Source organism: Nematolebias whitei, chromosome 23 (assembly GCF_014905685.2).
Source record: "Nematolebias whitei isolate Nwh7 chromosome 23, NemWhi1, whole genome shotgun sequence".
Lineage (NCBI taxonomy): Eukaryota > Metazoa > Chordata > Actinopteri > Cyprinodontiformes > Rivulidae > Nematolebias > Nematolebias whitei.
Window position 1 is genome coordinate 22,571,563 of NC_056520.1, and position 16,810 is coordinate 22,588,372.

General features: G+C 41.0%; 1 protein-coding gene across 2 annotated transcripts in view; it reads right to left on the bottom strand.

Annotated features, from left to right (window-relative positions):
* Nucleotides 1-758: 758 nt before the first annotated feature.
* The window catches only part of lancl1 (LanC antibiotic synthetase component C-like 1 (bacterial)), a 27,301-nt gene continuing 11,249 nt past the window's right edge, over nucleotides 759-16,810 (bottom strand). For both annotated transcript variants that reach the window (XM_037696633.1, XM_037696635.1), the window contains 6 exons: nucleotides 15,524-15,671; nucleotides 15,285-15,431; nucleotides 9,638-9,820; nucleotides 9,320-9,496; nucleotides 6,587-6,659; nucleotides 759-1,757 (listed from right to left, as the gene is read on the bottom strand). In XM_037696633.1, coding sequence (XP_037552561.1) covers nucleotides 1,681-1,757; nucleotides 6,587-6,659; nucleotides 9,320-9,496; nucleotides 9,638-9,820; nucleotides 15,285-15,431; nucleotides 15,524-15,671 — 805 coding nt within the window. In that variant the 3' untranslated portion in view covers nucleotides 759-1,680. The remainder of the gene's footprint in view (nucleotides 1,758-6,586; nucleotides 6,660-9,319; nucleotides 9,497-9,637; nucleotides 9,821-15,284; nucleotides 15,432-15,523; nucleotides 15,672-16,810) is intronic.

Consider the following 16,810-nt stretch of genomic DNA (forward strand, 5'->3'; position numbering starts at 1 on the left):
AACAATTAGCAGGGACAGAGTCGGGCTCGGAAGTGGAGTGGGGGGAGGATCCTTGACAGAAGCGGAATGTTTACAAATATAGGTAAACATAGGATGTTTAACAACCCATTAAAATACACCAAAACGCATCTACTTTATTAAAAATTTTCTTGGGAGGACCCCGTCCCACCATCTATTTGCGTTCCAGCATCTATCAATTCACAAATTAAGCCCTGATGCTCACTTCACAGGTGGTCTTTGTTATCCCACGCTCTATGGAACGTTTCCATTGGGAGAGGATACTGGGGATCGGTTCAAATACGCTGCAACTTGGTTTTGCGAAAAAACAGCTTGAAGTTGTCCTATGGAAGGAAACCCTTTCTAGATCACTCAAATGTGGCATGTTTGGAGCTCACTGTGTGAGCACTCCATGCTCACATGCTAACAACCAGGAACATGGGGTACCCGAAGCTAAGAACAAGAGTCCATAGCTGGAGATGTTCAGTTATGGCAGAGATTTGGCAATTTTCTCATGGGTAAAACCCACATTTTATGAATGTTTCTTACATTTGTGGAATTATCAGGTACCAGATTTATTGCCAAGAGTACAACAAAGAAATCAACCAAACACACATCTTTACTTTTTGTACCATTTTTAAATTTGGGTCTTTACAAACTGAAAACATTTCAACATCAAACTATTCTTGTACATTTTCTTTATTTCTGCTATGTTCAGATGTTTCCATGACCATACATTAATGCAGCGTAGCCCTTGTTTACGTGGTGACATCATGCAAATTATTAGAGAATTCCCTGACAGAGGGTTTGAGCTGCATTAAGTCCAACTTGCCATCAGCTGTGAAAGCTTTGCTGTCCAACGCTAGAAGATTAGAGGACATTTTGCCACGAGCGAATGCACCCAAGCAACAGTCGTGTCTTGGGAGACCACTCCCCTGAACAGATGAGCTCTATTTTTACCTCCATTCCTGCCTGAGGGAGTTCGATTTCTCCTGTACCAGGCGGGGGTGGAGAAAAAAAATTCAACACTCCTGTTTCTCTACAGTCTCTGGTACAGTAACCCTCCTCCTCCTCCTCTTTAGCTCCTCAAGGTCCCAGCTGGCCTCAGGAACATGCCGCACGAGGGAGTTCAAAAGTGTCGCCATTTGGATCTCGGTGTGTTTTATGAGCCTTATATGGAGGAGAAACTTTTTAAGTCAAATGTTTCAATGGTTTTCAGTCAATTGTGTATACATGTGGCTGCTTTAAAACTAAACTTGCACAGCTGCAAGTGTAAGATGTGTTGAAAACATTTCGGAGCACTCTGCTGCCCTCTAGTGGCTTTTTCTCGCTCCTGCACAAACAACAACTGAAGCAGCTTTACGAATGAGGACAGAGCAAAAACTAAAACCTGTGTATTCCTCAGATGAGGCAACCAATTCTAGTTTTATTGTTTGTGCCAGTTTATGACATAGATATACAAAAAAAAAATACATTGTAAGTTATCAGACCGCAAATTAACCCGAAGCACAAGAAGCAACACTGGAAGTTCTCTTGGAAACAGGTGTTGGAGATAAAAAGCAGGAAGAATGAACATTGATGGCGTTTGAAGACAAAGTCCTGAACGAGCTTTGATCCAGAACCGGAGAGCTGTCTTGTTAAGTTTTTGCAGTGTGGGTGGGTGGAGGACTACCTGTGGACACTCTACACCTCAAAAGCTGGAAACTTTGCCTTCAGTGGCACAATGAGGTCTGCCAGGAAGTAGACGGTGCCAGCCATGCCTGCAAACAGGAAGCAATAATGATGTGCTTAAATTTTTTTCAGGGTCTCAACAGTTTTAGTGAACAACCTCTTTATTTTGCATAATTGTTTTATTAAATACAATTCCACTTCTATCCGTTATTATTTTTAACAAGATTTTCAATGTTTTGATCCAAAGTTATAATCTCAAGGGAAAGGAAATATTTGTTAAACCAAGATATAGAACCAGTTTGAAGGGTCGGTCAACCTCAATCCAGGGAATTAGATTGTGGAATGGTTTGAAAACTGAAGTGAAAAATGCAAAAACAACGATTACTTTTAAGAAAAAAATTAAAAATGGACTTCTGCAAAAATATATATGAAATACTGTTATGTATGTTGCATTATAGTTCAAAAATTATAGTGAATTGTTCTTTTTTTCTTTTTTGTTTGTTTAGGTACTTACAGATGATTGTTGTTTGATTTGAATTATTGTAAGAGAGGGCAGATAAAATAAGATTTTTTTCTTCCTTCTGCTACCCTTCATTTTATTTATATATTATATAAACTTAGTTTGCATTATTGTTTTTTTTTTTTATTATTGTGTTGTATTTTAAAATGAATAAATTTAATTAAAAAAAAAGTTTCTGGATAAATTTGCATAGTTTATGCTCTGAATGCCTCCTTTGAAAAAGGACTTTCAATGAAGTGTATTCAGCTTTGCTGAAGGTTTTTAATGATGTTGTTGAAGCACTGGATGCTAAGGATTATTGTGCTGCACTTTTCTTAGACCTGTCTAAAGCTTTTGACACTGTGGATCAGAACATCTTGTGTCATAAGCTCTCAGAAATTGGTTTCTCAGATCATACCATTGGTTGGCTCACTAACGATCTCTCAAATTGGAGGCAATGTGTTCAACATAATGGTACTTCTTCCAGTTATCTGTTAACAATGGTGTACCACAAGGCTCAGTCTTAGGACCCACCCTCTTCACAATCTACATACGTAACTAAAATAGGTCAGATCATACTTGATGCATCCTTACATTTCTACGCTGATGATAGTTGTTTATTGTCGAGCTAAAAGAGTTGCTAAAGTTTTCCAGCTTTTGCAATCTGCTTTCAACATCATCCAGTCAGATTTGTTCCGTCTAAAACTTGTACTAAACAGACAAAACCAAAGGGATGTTGTTTTCAAACAGGAAGTCGGTCCCAGCAATCCTTCCCTCGATTTTATCTTCAAATGGTGTTCCTGTTGAATTTGTCGATTCCTATAAATATTTGGATATCTTGGTCGATTCGCATCTCTCTTTTAAGCTCCACGTTAAAAACTTGGTAAAGAAACTGAAAGTTAAATTGGGTTTCTTTGTTAGAAATAGATCCTGTCTAACTCTGAACGCTAGGAAACACCTTGTAACTGTGACTTTCCTTCCCTCCATTGATTACGGTGACATTATTTACATGAACGCTCCTACAAGCACCCTGCAGATGTTGGATGCTGTCCATCACGTTGCATTAAGATTCATACTGTAACTGGTTGTAACTAACATACCAAGCATTGCACCTTGTATTACTGGTCATCATTAACTTCACGCAGACTCTCTCACTGGTACATTTTCATCTTTAAATCACTTCTTGGTCTGCTGCCTTCACACATCTCCTCCTACATGTCTCTGCCTGAGTGCAGCTACAGCGTGCGCACTCAGGACATTATTACCTGCAGTGTTCCCTCAGTGCGGACTGAACTAGGCAAAAGGGCCTTCTCCTACTCCACTCCTGTTTCCTGGAATATCTTGCAAAAAGACCTGAAGCTCTCAACGTTGACGTTTCTAAGTGCCTTCAAACATCTGTTCCACTCATATTTACATTTTTTGCCTTTTTTAATATTCAGTATTTTATGTTGCCATTTTATTTTACAATTACTTAAAAATGTCATTGCATTATTATAAATATTGAACTTGTACTGTAAATTTCCCTCTATTATTTTACCTTTGCATATTTTTTGTCAATGTTTTTTTTTCTCTTTACGATCCTGTCTCAGTGTTTTATTTTTCTGTGCACATTTCTGCTCTGAATAAATGTATAAAGGAAGCAGTTCTGTATTTGTGTGAATGCACATTCACACTATTGTGATCCTGTTAATAATTCTTATAGTTACTATCCCCATTTCATATATTTTTTGGAATCTATCTCATCTCGCAGTTTTCAAGTTATTTCAAATAATCATATATCAAAATGTTCAGCTTCTTCAGGTACTGGGCAGTTGTGTCTGAGTGGTTAGAGCAATCGTCCTCCAATGCAAGAGTTGAGGGTTCGAATCCACCAGCAGTCACATGCCGAAGTGTCCCTGGGCAAGACACTGAACCGCTCATTACCTCCGATGTGTGTCCCATTGGTGTATGAATGTGATAAAGCTCTGATTAGTCTCTTTAGAATGATTTGTTCAATTAGCTTTGTAGAGATCTAGTAGAGTGCTGTATGAATGGGTAAATGAGGCACAGATTGTAGTGTAAAGCGCTTTGAGTATCTGGATAAGATAGAAAGGCGCTATATACGGTAAACACAGTCCATTTACCATTTACTATGACTTTTGGTATAGGTACACCTTTAGCTTTTTGAAATATTTAGCCTTTTCTGCCATTTTTTCCCTCATAGAAAATGAATTGAGCTCATTTTACATACTACTTTAGGTGTTTACAACCTTTTACTGCTCCTTTCACATTTTGTCTCAGCTCAGTTTCTTTCAGCTTCTTTGTGCAAATTTAAACTTTTTTCAGCTACTTTCAGCTAATTTCAGCTGGGGGGTTTTCAGCTGTTTTATGCTCCTTTTATATTCTTTCCGCCAACTACATTTTTGTGCTTCTAACTTCTTTCAGCTAATTTCTGCTAATTTCTGCAAGTTTCAGCTTTTTCTGCAATTTCAGCTACTATTTAGCTGTTTTTATGCTAATTTTAACCTTTTCAGCTAATTCCACATTTTTTGCACTTGTTTCAACCTTTATCAGCTAAATTTAGCAAAAATGTGTTCTCTCCACTTTCTTCTGGTAATTTAAGCTTTCTGTATTTTTAGCTATTTTTCAGCTGTTTTGGCAAATGTCTGCCCTTTTCCAGATAATTCACATGTTTTGCGCTCACTTCTGCTTCTTTCAGCCTTATTGGGCATAACTGTGCTCTCTCCTCTTCCTTCTGGTAATTTAAGCTTCTTTCTGCCATTTCAGCTACTTTTCAGCTGTTTCTTGTTAATTTCAGCCTTTTTTTTTTTAACTAATTGCCTATTTTTTGTGCTAATTTCTGTTTAACCATCCATCAAACCATTTTCTTCCGCTTATCCGGGTCGGGTCGTGGGGGTAGCAGCCTAAGTAGGGAGGCCCAGACTTCCCTCTCCCCAGCCACTTGGGCCAGCTCTTCCGGGGGAATCCTGAGGCGTTCCCAGGCCAGCCGAGAAACATAGTCCCTCCAGCATGTCCTGGGTTTTCCTCTGGGCCTCCTCCCGGTGGGACGTGTCCGGAACACCTCACCAGGGAGGCGTCCAGGAGGCTTCCTAACCAGATGCCCGAGCCACCTCAACTGGCTCCTCTCGACGTGGAGAAGCAGCGGCTCTACTCCGAGTCCCTCCCGGATGATCGAGCTTCTCACCCTATCTCTAAGGGAGAGCCCAGACACCCTGCAGAGAAAACTCATTTCGGCCGCTTGTATCCGAGATCTCATTGTTTCAGTCACAACCCAAAGCTCATGACCATAGATGAGGGTAGGAACGTAGATCGATCGGTAAATTGCTACATGTGCTTCGTGGACTTGAGAAGGCGTTTGACCGCGTCCCTTGGGGAACCCTGTGGGGGGGACTCTGGGAGTATGAGGTACCGAGCCCTTTGATATGGGCTGTTAGGTCCCTGTATGACCGGTGTCAGAGCCTGGTCCGCATTGCCGGCAGTAAGTCGGACTCGTTCCCGGTGAGAGTTGGACTCCGCCAAGGTTGCCCTTTGTCACCGATTCTGTTCATAACTTTTATGGACAGAATTTCTAGGCGCAGCCAAGGTGTTGAGGGGATTCGTTTTGGTGGCCTTAGGATTGCTTCTCTGCTTTTTGCAGATGATGTGGTCTTATTGGCTTCATCAGAACGTGATCTACAACTTTCGCTGGAGCGGTTCACAGCCGAGTGCGACACGGCTGGGATGAAGATCAGTTCCTCTAAATCCGAGGCCATGGTCTTGAGCCGGAAAAGGGTAGAGTGCCTTCTCTGGGTCAGGGAGGAGGTCCTGCCCCAAATGGAGGAGTTCAAGTATCTTGGGGTCTTGTTCACGAATGAGGGAAAAATGGAGCGTGAGATCGATAGGCGGATAGGTGCAGCGCCTGCAGTGAAGCGGGCGCTGTACAGGTCTGTCGTGGTGAAGAGAGAGCTGAGTCAAAAGGCGAAGCTCTCAATTTACCGATCGATCTAATTTCTGTTTATATAAACCTAATTCAGCAAACATGTTCTTTCTGCTTTCTTCTGTTAATTTAGGCTTGTTCTTCCATTTCAGCTACATTTCAGCATGTTTTAGCTAATTTCAGGTGTTTTTCAGCAAGTTCTTCTGCAATAAGCATTCACACTGCATTTTCACAGGAACTGACATTTCTATAGTTATTTTTGATTTTGAGATTGTGAGAGGTTTCAGTTCTTCTCTAAGAAAAAGCTTTAAAAACAAGATCCAGTGGGATAATGCATCTTCAAATATAACAGGGATGAACAGAGGGAAAGTGACTAAATAAACCTCATCCTGCAAAACTTCACAGAAAACAACAAATACAAAAATCAAGCAATATTTTCTGATATTTTGCCTGTGTTGTCATCTCTTCTCAGGTAAACTGAGCTCTTAATCAGCATGTGTTACCTTCAAAAAGAGAGAAAGGTGTGTCAGGTGTCCGACATCCATGCTTCCCATAGTTCATGCACCAATCTGCAAACTGTACAAACAAAAACAGTAAACAACAACAAAACCATCGCTGTAGGTTATGACATGCGTTCAGAGGATGGAACAGACAAAAACATCAAAGTTCATGCTCAATAATCCATGTAGAAAATCCAACAAAGTTTAGTCAGGTCATCTTTATTCCACTGTTTTTTTGTTTGTCGAGACATTTCGTCCTTCATCCAAAGGACTTCATCAGTCTGAGGAGCCACAACAAACTCAGTCCCATAAGTGGCTTACTCACATAGTGCTCCAACCAGTTTTATGGTGATAAGCTGGTTTCTGGGGCCTGCCCTCTCCCCCGTCGATTCCTCTGAGGCAGCCACGGCCAAAGTGGTTTAAAACATCAAAGTTCATGCTCAATAATCCAGACAAAAACATTTTCATTTACAGTGAGAACATTCAGATTAATGTAAACTGCGGCCACCTCGTCAATTAGAGGTGACATTTCTAACCCGGGCCAGATCAGAAATTCAGGCCGGGCAAAAATAATGCGCTGGATAGATGGGCTGGGTCGGGCTTTTGATTGCGTCTGTGGACGCACGCGACTGACAATCCAATTTGGATCGCCAGCTGCGTGTGGCCATTTGTCCGCACGCTGACCGGCTGGTTGAAAAAGGTAAAAAAAAAAAAAGTTCAGTTAAGCTTCAGCTGGCTCAATGCCAGTAATCCGTTTGAAGCTTAACAGCGGACGCGCACAGCCAATGACTCAATTTGGATCATCGGCCGCATGCGTCCGCCGATTGTAAATAACTACAATAACTATAATAATCCACTGACTCTTATTTATAAACAAGAAATCCTAAATCTTCTCAGAATCAGAATAAACTTTATTGGCATTGCACCGAGATACAATGCGAATATGTATGTACAGTCGTCCGAAGATGGGCGGAGTGCACAAAGCTGCGGCTAAAAATAATCAGCGCGGCCTTCTTATTCTTATTCAGAATAATGTTTTGCTTAGATAAGAAAAGGAAAGAAAACATGAGGAGAGACGGTATAAAAAAAAAAGATCTCTCACACCGTGTCCTAGACAGGGCACAATTTGAGGCATCAAAAAAAAACCTACCACAGCAAAGCAACATAAACAGACGTTATACATTTACATATATAAATCTTCTTTTCTTTGAAATACGTTTTAAAATCATGTCAAATTGATTTGCTTACAAAAGCAGTAAAAGATTAAGAAATTTTTTTTAAAAGTTGATATTTTTTTCTGGTTCGAGCCTGTAATCACTGTTAATTGATCGGTTTTGGGTCGGGCTTGGAAAAAATTATACGGGTTCGATTTTTTAGGCCCGAAAGCAACTCCACCACCAATAAACATTAAAGGCTGCTTCTCACACACACCAGCGCTTCAGATTGAACACCAAAGTTCATGCTCAATAATCCAGGGACAAATCCAACAAAAGAGCTTTGGTGTTCTGAACCATTTTGGCATGACTGTCTCAGAGGAGTTGACGCGGGAGAGGGCGGGCCCCGGAGGTCATCTTATCACCAGCAAACTAGGATATATATGGTACACGGTAAAAACGATAGACATTTTAGCCTACGATAGAGATCTGTCTTCTACCGGCTAACAGCAGTAATGCTGTTTGATGTAAAATCAGAGTTGTCAGTTTAATCGTTACTTTTTTTGAGTTGAAAACTGTGTGCAAGTGGTGTTAAAGTCTTTTCTTCGAGAGCTAAGTAGTGAAGCTACAAGCTAACTACGGCCGGCTTGCCGTAGTGTTGCCGTATTTGGGCGCATACGCAAAACGCTGCGTTCCGTCAAAAGTTTTTTTTTTCCATTGAAAGTTAAAGTAAGCGTTGGTCAGCTTTAGAGAAACCTGCTCTCAGATCTGTGAAAAGAACGCTGTGTTGTGTGATTTTACTGCCAGACCTTCTGGTCAAAGCCACAGAGGAAACTGGTCGCCATTTTGTGTCAGCTCTCCTTAACGCGGAAGGAGACGCCCACTAGAGGGTTGGAGGGTGAAGTGTTTCAGTGTAAAATGCTGCTCAGTTGCTGTTCATATATTAAATGAGACTGGACACTGTTAAGAGTTAACAACATATTATTTTGTTTAACACATGTGGCTAAAACTACATTTGATATATTTTGCACTGTTTTGCACTACAAGAAAGAAGCCTAATACTTGATTTGTTTTGTATTTAAAACCTCTCTGGACTTAATAGTGGGATTTTCTTAATTGAGATTATTTTGTGGTATAGCAGTTTTCAAAATTAATGATGGCAAAAGGACACCCTATGCTTTTTTTCGTTGCTATTGCAAGTTTTACACCAAAAACATATTGTGATATATATCGTTATCGCCACCCTTCACAATACATATCGTGATATGAATTTTATGCCATATCGCACATCCCTACAGCAAACTGTTTTTTTTTCCCCACTATGGGAGTGAGCTGTTTGTGGGATTCAGTTTGTTTGTGGCTCCTCAGATTGAAGAAGTCCTTCGGATGAAGGACGAAATATCTCAACTAAAAAAGAAACCGTCCAGATGACCTGACTGAACTTTTGTTGTTTCAGATTGACTTTCACTTTAACACAGACGAGAGGCCAGTGTCGAACTGACACGGTCACGTCTTCCGTCGAGGCTTAAAGACGAACTCTAACGTCTGCTGTTTGGACCCTAACAGCAAAGGACGGCCTCACCATGCACGCTCTGTAAAGGTGCTTCGGGTCCTTGGTTTGCTTGTAGAGAGCCAGGAAGGTGTAGGCGTTCCCGGCCGCCCCGTGGCACAGCCCGTAACCCTTCTTCAGCAGACCCCACCGCCACACCACCTCCCCACACTGCAGAGCATCATACAGGTACTGAGGGCTGCCAAAAACCTAATACAAAACATAGAGCAGGCAGTGTCTAATAAAAGTTGCAGCATTTGATGAAGAGTTGCGAAGCTTCACCACAAGATGTTGCTGCAACTCCACAAACGATTTGAGGCGTCTGTTTTTTTTTTTTTTGTCATTCCTCACCTTGTAGGCCTGCAGCAGCATATAGATGATCCCCGGGGAGCCGTGGCACCAGTGCACCAGCAAGTCTCGATCGTCCCCGATGCAGGGAGGATAGTTCCCCGTGGGGAACTTGAGACGGCAGACGTGGTCAACGCTGGGCTTCACCAGCCTGTGCACGTGCTCCTCGGTGGGGGCGAAGCCTGGCTGCGGAGGAAGGAATTAAACGTTTGGAAAAGAAAAAAAAACTTTGGCAAGAGAAAGTCGGAGCTCTGCGGCAGAGGAACCACAGGACAGAAAATGGCAAAAGCTAAAGTGGATAAACAATCCTCGCACACTGGTTTTAAAAGGATGAACATTTACCATCATTTTCGCCATATAAGTCGCAGTTTTTCGCATAAATTTGCAAGTCCTGCGACTTATACACTGAAACCACTAATAAACATTTTTTTAATAACGTCATATTCATAACCCAATTTTTGGCTGAGATTTGACGATTTCATTCATTTTGACATGGAAAATATTGAGCACTACCATGTTCAGCCACTAGTGGGCAATGGAGTCATATGGCAAGCCAAGTGTCTCCTTAATAGGTAAAAGTGATGTGATGGCCAAACCCATGGCCACACTCTAAAGTCGGTAACTCTTACAAGCACCATTTATTTCTCATCCAAACAACACTTTAGTTTGCAAAAAAATGTTTATTGGTTGGTTTAGATACATTTGTTCTATCTGTAAGCGTGCACATTTAGTTTATTAATGTATTTATTTCAACTCATTGTTCATTTTTTTGTGCTTGTGATTAATTCTTGTTTATTTTACCGGTTCTTACCTGCCGTGATCCCTGGGAGGTGCCAGACAAAAGCTGTCAGGGTTTATTAGCACACTTAAAAACATGGAGCTGATTGGACTGCACCACCAGTTCCTGCTGGAGAGGGGGAACTTGTATTTTCTTTATTTAAGAAAAAAGCTTTTGTATTTAAGTGAATATTTCTATTTAAAATTTAATATATTGGATTTCCACTTTTGGTGTTTAGTTTATCAAACTTAGCTGTACTGTGTTGGTTGTTGTAGTTAGTGATTGAATACCGTTTAGTTATCCCTATCGTGTCTTAATGGTCTGATCAGCCAGTATATACAGGTCCTTCTCAAAAAATTAGCATATTGTGATAAAGGTCATTATTTTCCATAATGTAATGATAAAAATGAAACTTTCATATATTTCAGATTCATTGCACACCAACTGAAATATTTCAGGTCTTTAATTGTTTTAATACTGATGATTATGGCATACAGCTCATGAAAACCCAAAATGCCTGTCCCAAAAAATTTGCATATCATGAAAAGGTTCTCTAAACAAGTTATTAACCTAACCATCTGAATCAACGACGTAACTCTAAACACCTGCAAAAGATTCCTGAGGCTTTTAAAAACTCCCAGCCTTGTTCATTACTCAAAACTGCAATCATGGGTAAGACTGCCGACCTGACTGCTGTCTAGAAGGCCATCATTGACACACTCAAGCAAGAGGGTAAGACACAGAAATAAATTGCTGAACGAATAGGCTGTTCCCAGAGTGCTGTATCAAGGCACCTCAGTGGGAAGTCTGTGGGAAGGGAAAAGTGTGGCAGAAAACGCTGCACAACGAGAAGAGGTGACCGGACCCTGAGGAGGATTGTGGAGAAGGGCCGATTCCAGACCTTGGGGGACCTGCGGAAGCGGTGGACTGAGTCTGGAGTAGAAACATCCAGAGCCACCGTGCGCAGGCGTGTGCAGGAAATGGGCTACAGGTGCCGCATTCCCCAGGTCAAGCCACTTTTGAACCAGAAACAGCAGCAGAAGCGCCTGACCTGGGCTACAGAGAAGCAGCACTGGACTGTTGCTCAGTGGTTCAAAGTACTTTTTTCGGATGAAAGCAAATTTTGCATGTCATTCGGAAATCAAGGTGCCAGAGTCTGGAGGAAGACTGGGGAGAAGGAAATGCCAAAATGCCAGAAGTCCAGTGTGAAGCACCCACAGTCAGTGATGGTCTGGGGTGTCATGTCAGCTGCTGGTGTTGGTCCACTGTGTTTTATCAAGAGCAGGGTCAATGCAGCTAGTTATCAGGAGATTTTGGAGCACTTCATGCTTCCATCTGCTGAAAAGCTTTATGGAGATGAAGATTTCATTTTTCAGCACGACCTGACACCTGCTCACATTGCCAAAACCACTGGTAAATGGTTTACTGACCATGGTATTACTGTGCTCAATTGGCCTGCCAACTCTCCTGGCCTGAACCCCATAGAGAACCTGTGGGATATTGTGAAGAGAAAGTTGAGAGACGCAAGACCCAACACTCTGGATGAGCTTAAGGCCGCTATCGAAGCATCCTGGGCCTCCATAACACCTCAGCAGTGCCACAGGCTGATTGCCTCCATGCCACGCCGCATTGAAGCAGTCATTCATGCAAAAGGATTCCCGACCAAGTATTGAGTGCATAACTGAACATGATTATTTGAAGGTTGGCGTTTTTTGTATTAAAAACACTTGTCTTTCACTGGTGGGATGAAATATGCTAATTTTTTGGGACAGGCATTTTTGGGTTTTCATGAGCTGTATGCCATAATCATCAATATTAAAACAATTAAAGACCTGAAATATTTCAGTTGGTGTGCAATGAATCTGAAATATATGAAAGTTTCATTTTTATCATTACATTATGGAAAATAATGACCTTTATCACAATATGCTAATTTTTTTAGAAGGACCTGTATACCCCTGTGTGTCAATTTTTCAGGAGGTCATTTATGTTTGTTCGTGCAGCCAGTTTGTTCACATTTTTGCCTGAGTTCAGTTTTGTTCCTTTGACCTCTTTTATGAGCTCAGCATTCATTTTTTTTTGTAAAACGTCATCTTTTGGGGTTACAATAAAACCCCTATTTTTTCCTAATACGTCCTGTGACTCCTCTTGCTTTTCAACTCGGTCCATCACAAGTGGCTATTAATGAGACACTTGGCTTGCCATACTAAGCCACCTCCGTCTTGCTCCGGAACTCCTGGAGCAAACGTCAAATCAGCTGCATTTCGCCGCCCAGGAGAAATGCAGCTGATTTGACCATTAAAGTGCATTTATTAAGGAAAGTTCAATTGAGACACACCTTTACTATAATGTCGAGCAAACAAATAATTGTTTTTAAGTGTTAATCTTGTTAAATGCTTGTTAAAGTCCTCCTGTGCATGCTCCCACGGCCGCCATTTTGGCAGCCAATCGATTTTTGGCACAACACCGGCCCACATTTCCAGGTTGTCATCTGTGACGCATAATAGATGCGACTCATACGGCGAAGCAACATTTTTATGTTTTTTTTTCCTACTATGACATATTTGGACTGATGCCACTTATACGGCGGTGCGACGTGTACAGCGGAAAAAACGGTAATCAGATTTTGCACTTTTTCCTAATTCAAATGTTTATTTTTATATTTTTCAGATTTATGGCTATAGCCCTAAACCAAGAAACAACCTAATTATATGCATTTGTGTTGTTTGGGGACTTTTTATCATATAAAATACTTATTTTGTACAAAAATGTACATAAAAAATATTGTGTGCATATTTAAAAAAAAAAAAAAAAAAAAAATTATATATATATATATATATATATATATATATATATATATATATATATTTGCTTTGCAGCCCTTTAATGACCTGATGCTATTTATTTTTTACAAGTCAAATTAATGACTTAATTTCCACCGATCTGCAACTGTAGTTCTTAAAATAATAATTTTTGTAATAAATCAGTTGAGAAATTGTCTCAGCAGCAGCAACAAAAATCAAGTGAACCGTAACAACAGCAGAAAGTTAAGATTATAAAGGAGTTTTAATAGAAGGTCGTTGGAATTTAACGTCACAGAACATGTGCGAAGATACAAAACAATAACGTCTCCACAGTGAAGCACGGAGGTGGCTGCATGTTAATGTGGGAAGAGAGAGCAGACTTCTCAAACTACTTTACAAACACACACTGTGCAAAAGCAGTTCCATAAAAGACACTGGAGACTTCCTGAACTCATACAAACTGTTCTCAGACTAATAATAGTGTGAATGTTTATGAAGCATTCACACTATTGTAATCTGTTTTTCTTCTCTACGTTTTTCAGCATCTTTCTCGTCCCGCAGTTTTTGTGTTATTTCAACAACTCGTATATCAAAACGTTCAGCTCCTTCAGGACAATCCTGCTGTGACTTTTGGTGTTGGTGCAACTTTAGCTTTTTGAAATATTTAGCCTTTTCTGACATTTTTTCCTCAAAGAAAATGAATTGAGCTCATTTTACATCCTTCAAATCTTTAGATCTGTTTACAACCTTTTACTGCTCCTTTCACATTTTGTTCTGCTTCAGCTTCTTTCAGCTTCCTTGTGCAATTTTTAACTTTTTTCAGCTACTTTCAGCTGTTTTGTGATGCTTTTAGATTCTTTCTGCTAACTACAAAATGTTTGATCTTCTTCTAACTTCTTTCTGAGAATTTCAGCTTGTTATGCTCCTTCCAGTTTATTTCTACGTTTCAGCCTTTTCTGATATTTCAGCTACTATTTAGCCATTTTACGCTAATTTTAGCTTTTTTGACTAATTCCACATATTTTTCACTAATTTCATCTTTTTTCTACCTAATTCAGCAAAAATGTGCTCTCTCTACTTCCTTCTGGTAATTTAGGCTTCTTTCTGCTTTTTTAGCCACTGGTACTTTTCAGCTGGTTTTTGCCCATTTCAGCTTTTTCAGATAATTTCCACTTCGTTGTGCTCATTTCTGCTTCTTTCAGTCTAACTGGGCAAATGTATTCTTTCTGATTTCTTCTGCTAATTTAAACTTTTTCTACTGGCACTTTTTTTTTTTAGCTATTTTTGACTGTTAACAGATAAGTTCACGTTTTTCATGGTAATTTCTGCTACGATGAAGATAATGAACTTATTTATGCCAATTTTAGCTTGTTGTGCTCCTTTCAGCTTTATTATGCTAGTTTCAACTATTTCTGCCATTTTAGCTACTATTTAGCTGTTTTATGCCAATTTTAACATTTTCTGCTAATTCCACTTTTTTTTTTTTTTAGCTCATTTCAGCTCTGTCCGCTTCCTTCTGATAGTTTAAGCTTCTTTCTAACTTTTGGCTACTCTTCAGCCATTTTTTGTGAATTTCAGCCTTTTTTTTTTAGCTACTTTCCTAATTTTTCTGCTATTTTCTGCTCATTTAAACCTAATTCAGCAAATATGGATTATTTCTGCTTTCTTCTGTTAACTTAGGCTTGTTCTTCCATTTTAGCTACATTTCAAAATGTTTTTAGCTAATTTCAGCTGTTTTTCAGCAAGCTCTTATGCAATAAGCATTCACACTGCATTTTTGCAGGAAATGCAATTTCTCTAGGTATTGTTATTTTTCTTTCGGCTGCTCCCTGCCTCAGGGGTCACCACCGCGAACTAACTCGCACAAAGTCTTGAAAATTGATTTTACGCCGGCTGCCCTTCCTGGAGCAACCACAGCCCTCTGTGTGGAGCAGAGAGCTGCTATCTAGGGCGCCTGGGGGAGCAGATGGTGGGCGTTAAGGGTCTTGCACAAGACCAACACTAACTGCCCCCTTTCCCCCCAAATCTGGTTCCAAAGCATTTGCATTGACCTGGAGAGATGTCCTACCTGCATCAGAAGATAGTAGATGCCTGACAGGCCATGAGCGGCGCCAACGTACTGCTCCTGGTACCACTCGTACATCAGCGGGCTCTGGTTCTGGACTCGAAACTTTCTGCTGCAGTGTTCACCTGATGCCAACACAGCCTCACTAATCTGACAAATAAACAAATATATGTCGCACATAAAAACTCTCAAACATTTCTTTCTTCTAATGATAAAGCTGAGCAGCCTAGTTGCCCACCGACCTGCTGGATGTACTGCAGGGGGATCCTGTCCTGCCCAAGCTGCTGGTTGATGAAGATGAGGGAGTAGAGGTAGCCCACTCGACCATAAAGCAGCTCATCTGGCAACCCGCCTGAACCCTTCACCACCATCTGATGATACTGCATCAGCCTGGAAGGACAAGTGACGAAATGAGCCTCAACACAGAAGAGGTGTGATATTTACAAAAACCTACAGACATGAAGAAATGTGTTGGTACTCGGACAGCTCACTGAAAAATGTCTTTGCATTATAGTCACGTTTCAAACCAAGTGTTTGACATTAATTAGTTTACCTTCAAGCTTTCCATCAGCCTTTATAAAGGGAACAGATATGTGGTGAGTGGTTCGGTACGGTTGTGAGCACCATGCAAAACATGGAGCAGGACGCAAAGATGGAAGCTGTCTGGTGGCTCAGTTGGTAGAGCTGCCGTCTCTCAGCGGAAAGGTCGCTGGATAGAATCCCGGCCGTGGGGGGGGGGGGGTGTTCTTTCTGGGTGGAGTTTGCATGTTCTCTCCGTGCAAACGTGGGTTTTCTCCGGGTACTCCGGTTTCCTCCCACAGACCAAAAACATGCATGTTAGGCTGAACGGTAACTCTAAATTGTCCCTAGGTGTGAGTGAGAGAGTAAATGGTTGTTTGTCTCTATGTGTCTCTGTGATGGACTGGAGACCTGTCCAGGGTGTCCCCCACCTCTTGAACAATGTCTGCTAGACATGGGCATCAGTGATCCCTGTGACCCAAAAAGGAAGAAGCGGGTAAAAGATGATGGACGGATGGATAGAAGGAAGGATGGACGATGGATGGAAGGAAGGATGGAAGGAAGGATGGATGGAAGGATGGACAATGAATGGAAAGAAGGATGGATGGAAGGATGGACAATGGATGGAAGGAATGAAACATGGATGGAAGGAAAGATGGAAGGATGGAAGGAAAGAAGAAAAGATGGACAATGGATGGATGGATGGAAGGAAAGAAGGAAGGATGGAAGGAAAGAAGGAAAGATGGACAATGGATGGATGGAAGGAAGGAAGGAAGGAAGGAAGGACGGTGGATGGATGGAATGAAGAAAGGATGGATGATAGAAGGAAAGAAAGAAGGATGGATGATAGAAGGAAGGAAGGATGGACGATGGATGGATGGAATGAAGGATAGATGGAAGGAAGGAAGGATGATGGATGGAATGAAGGATGGATGGAAAGAAGTATGATGGATAGATGAAGATGGATGGAAGGAAGGATGGATGATGGAAGGAAAGAAGGAAGGATGGAC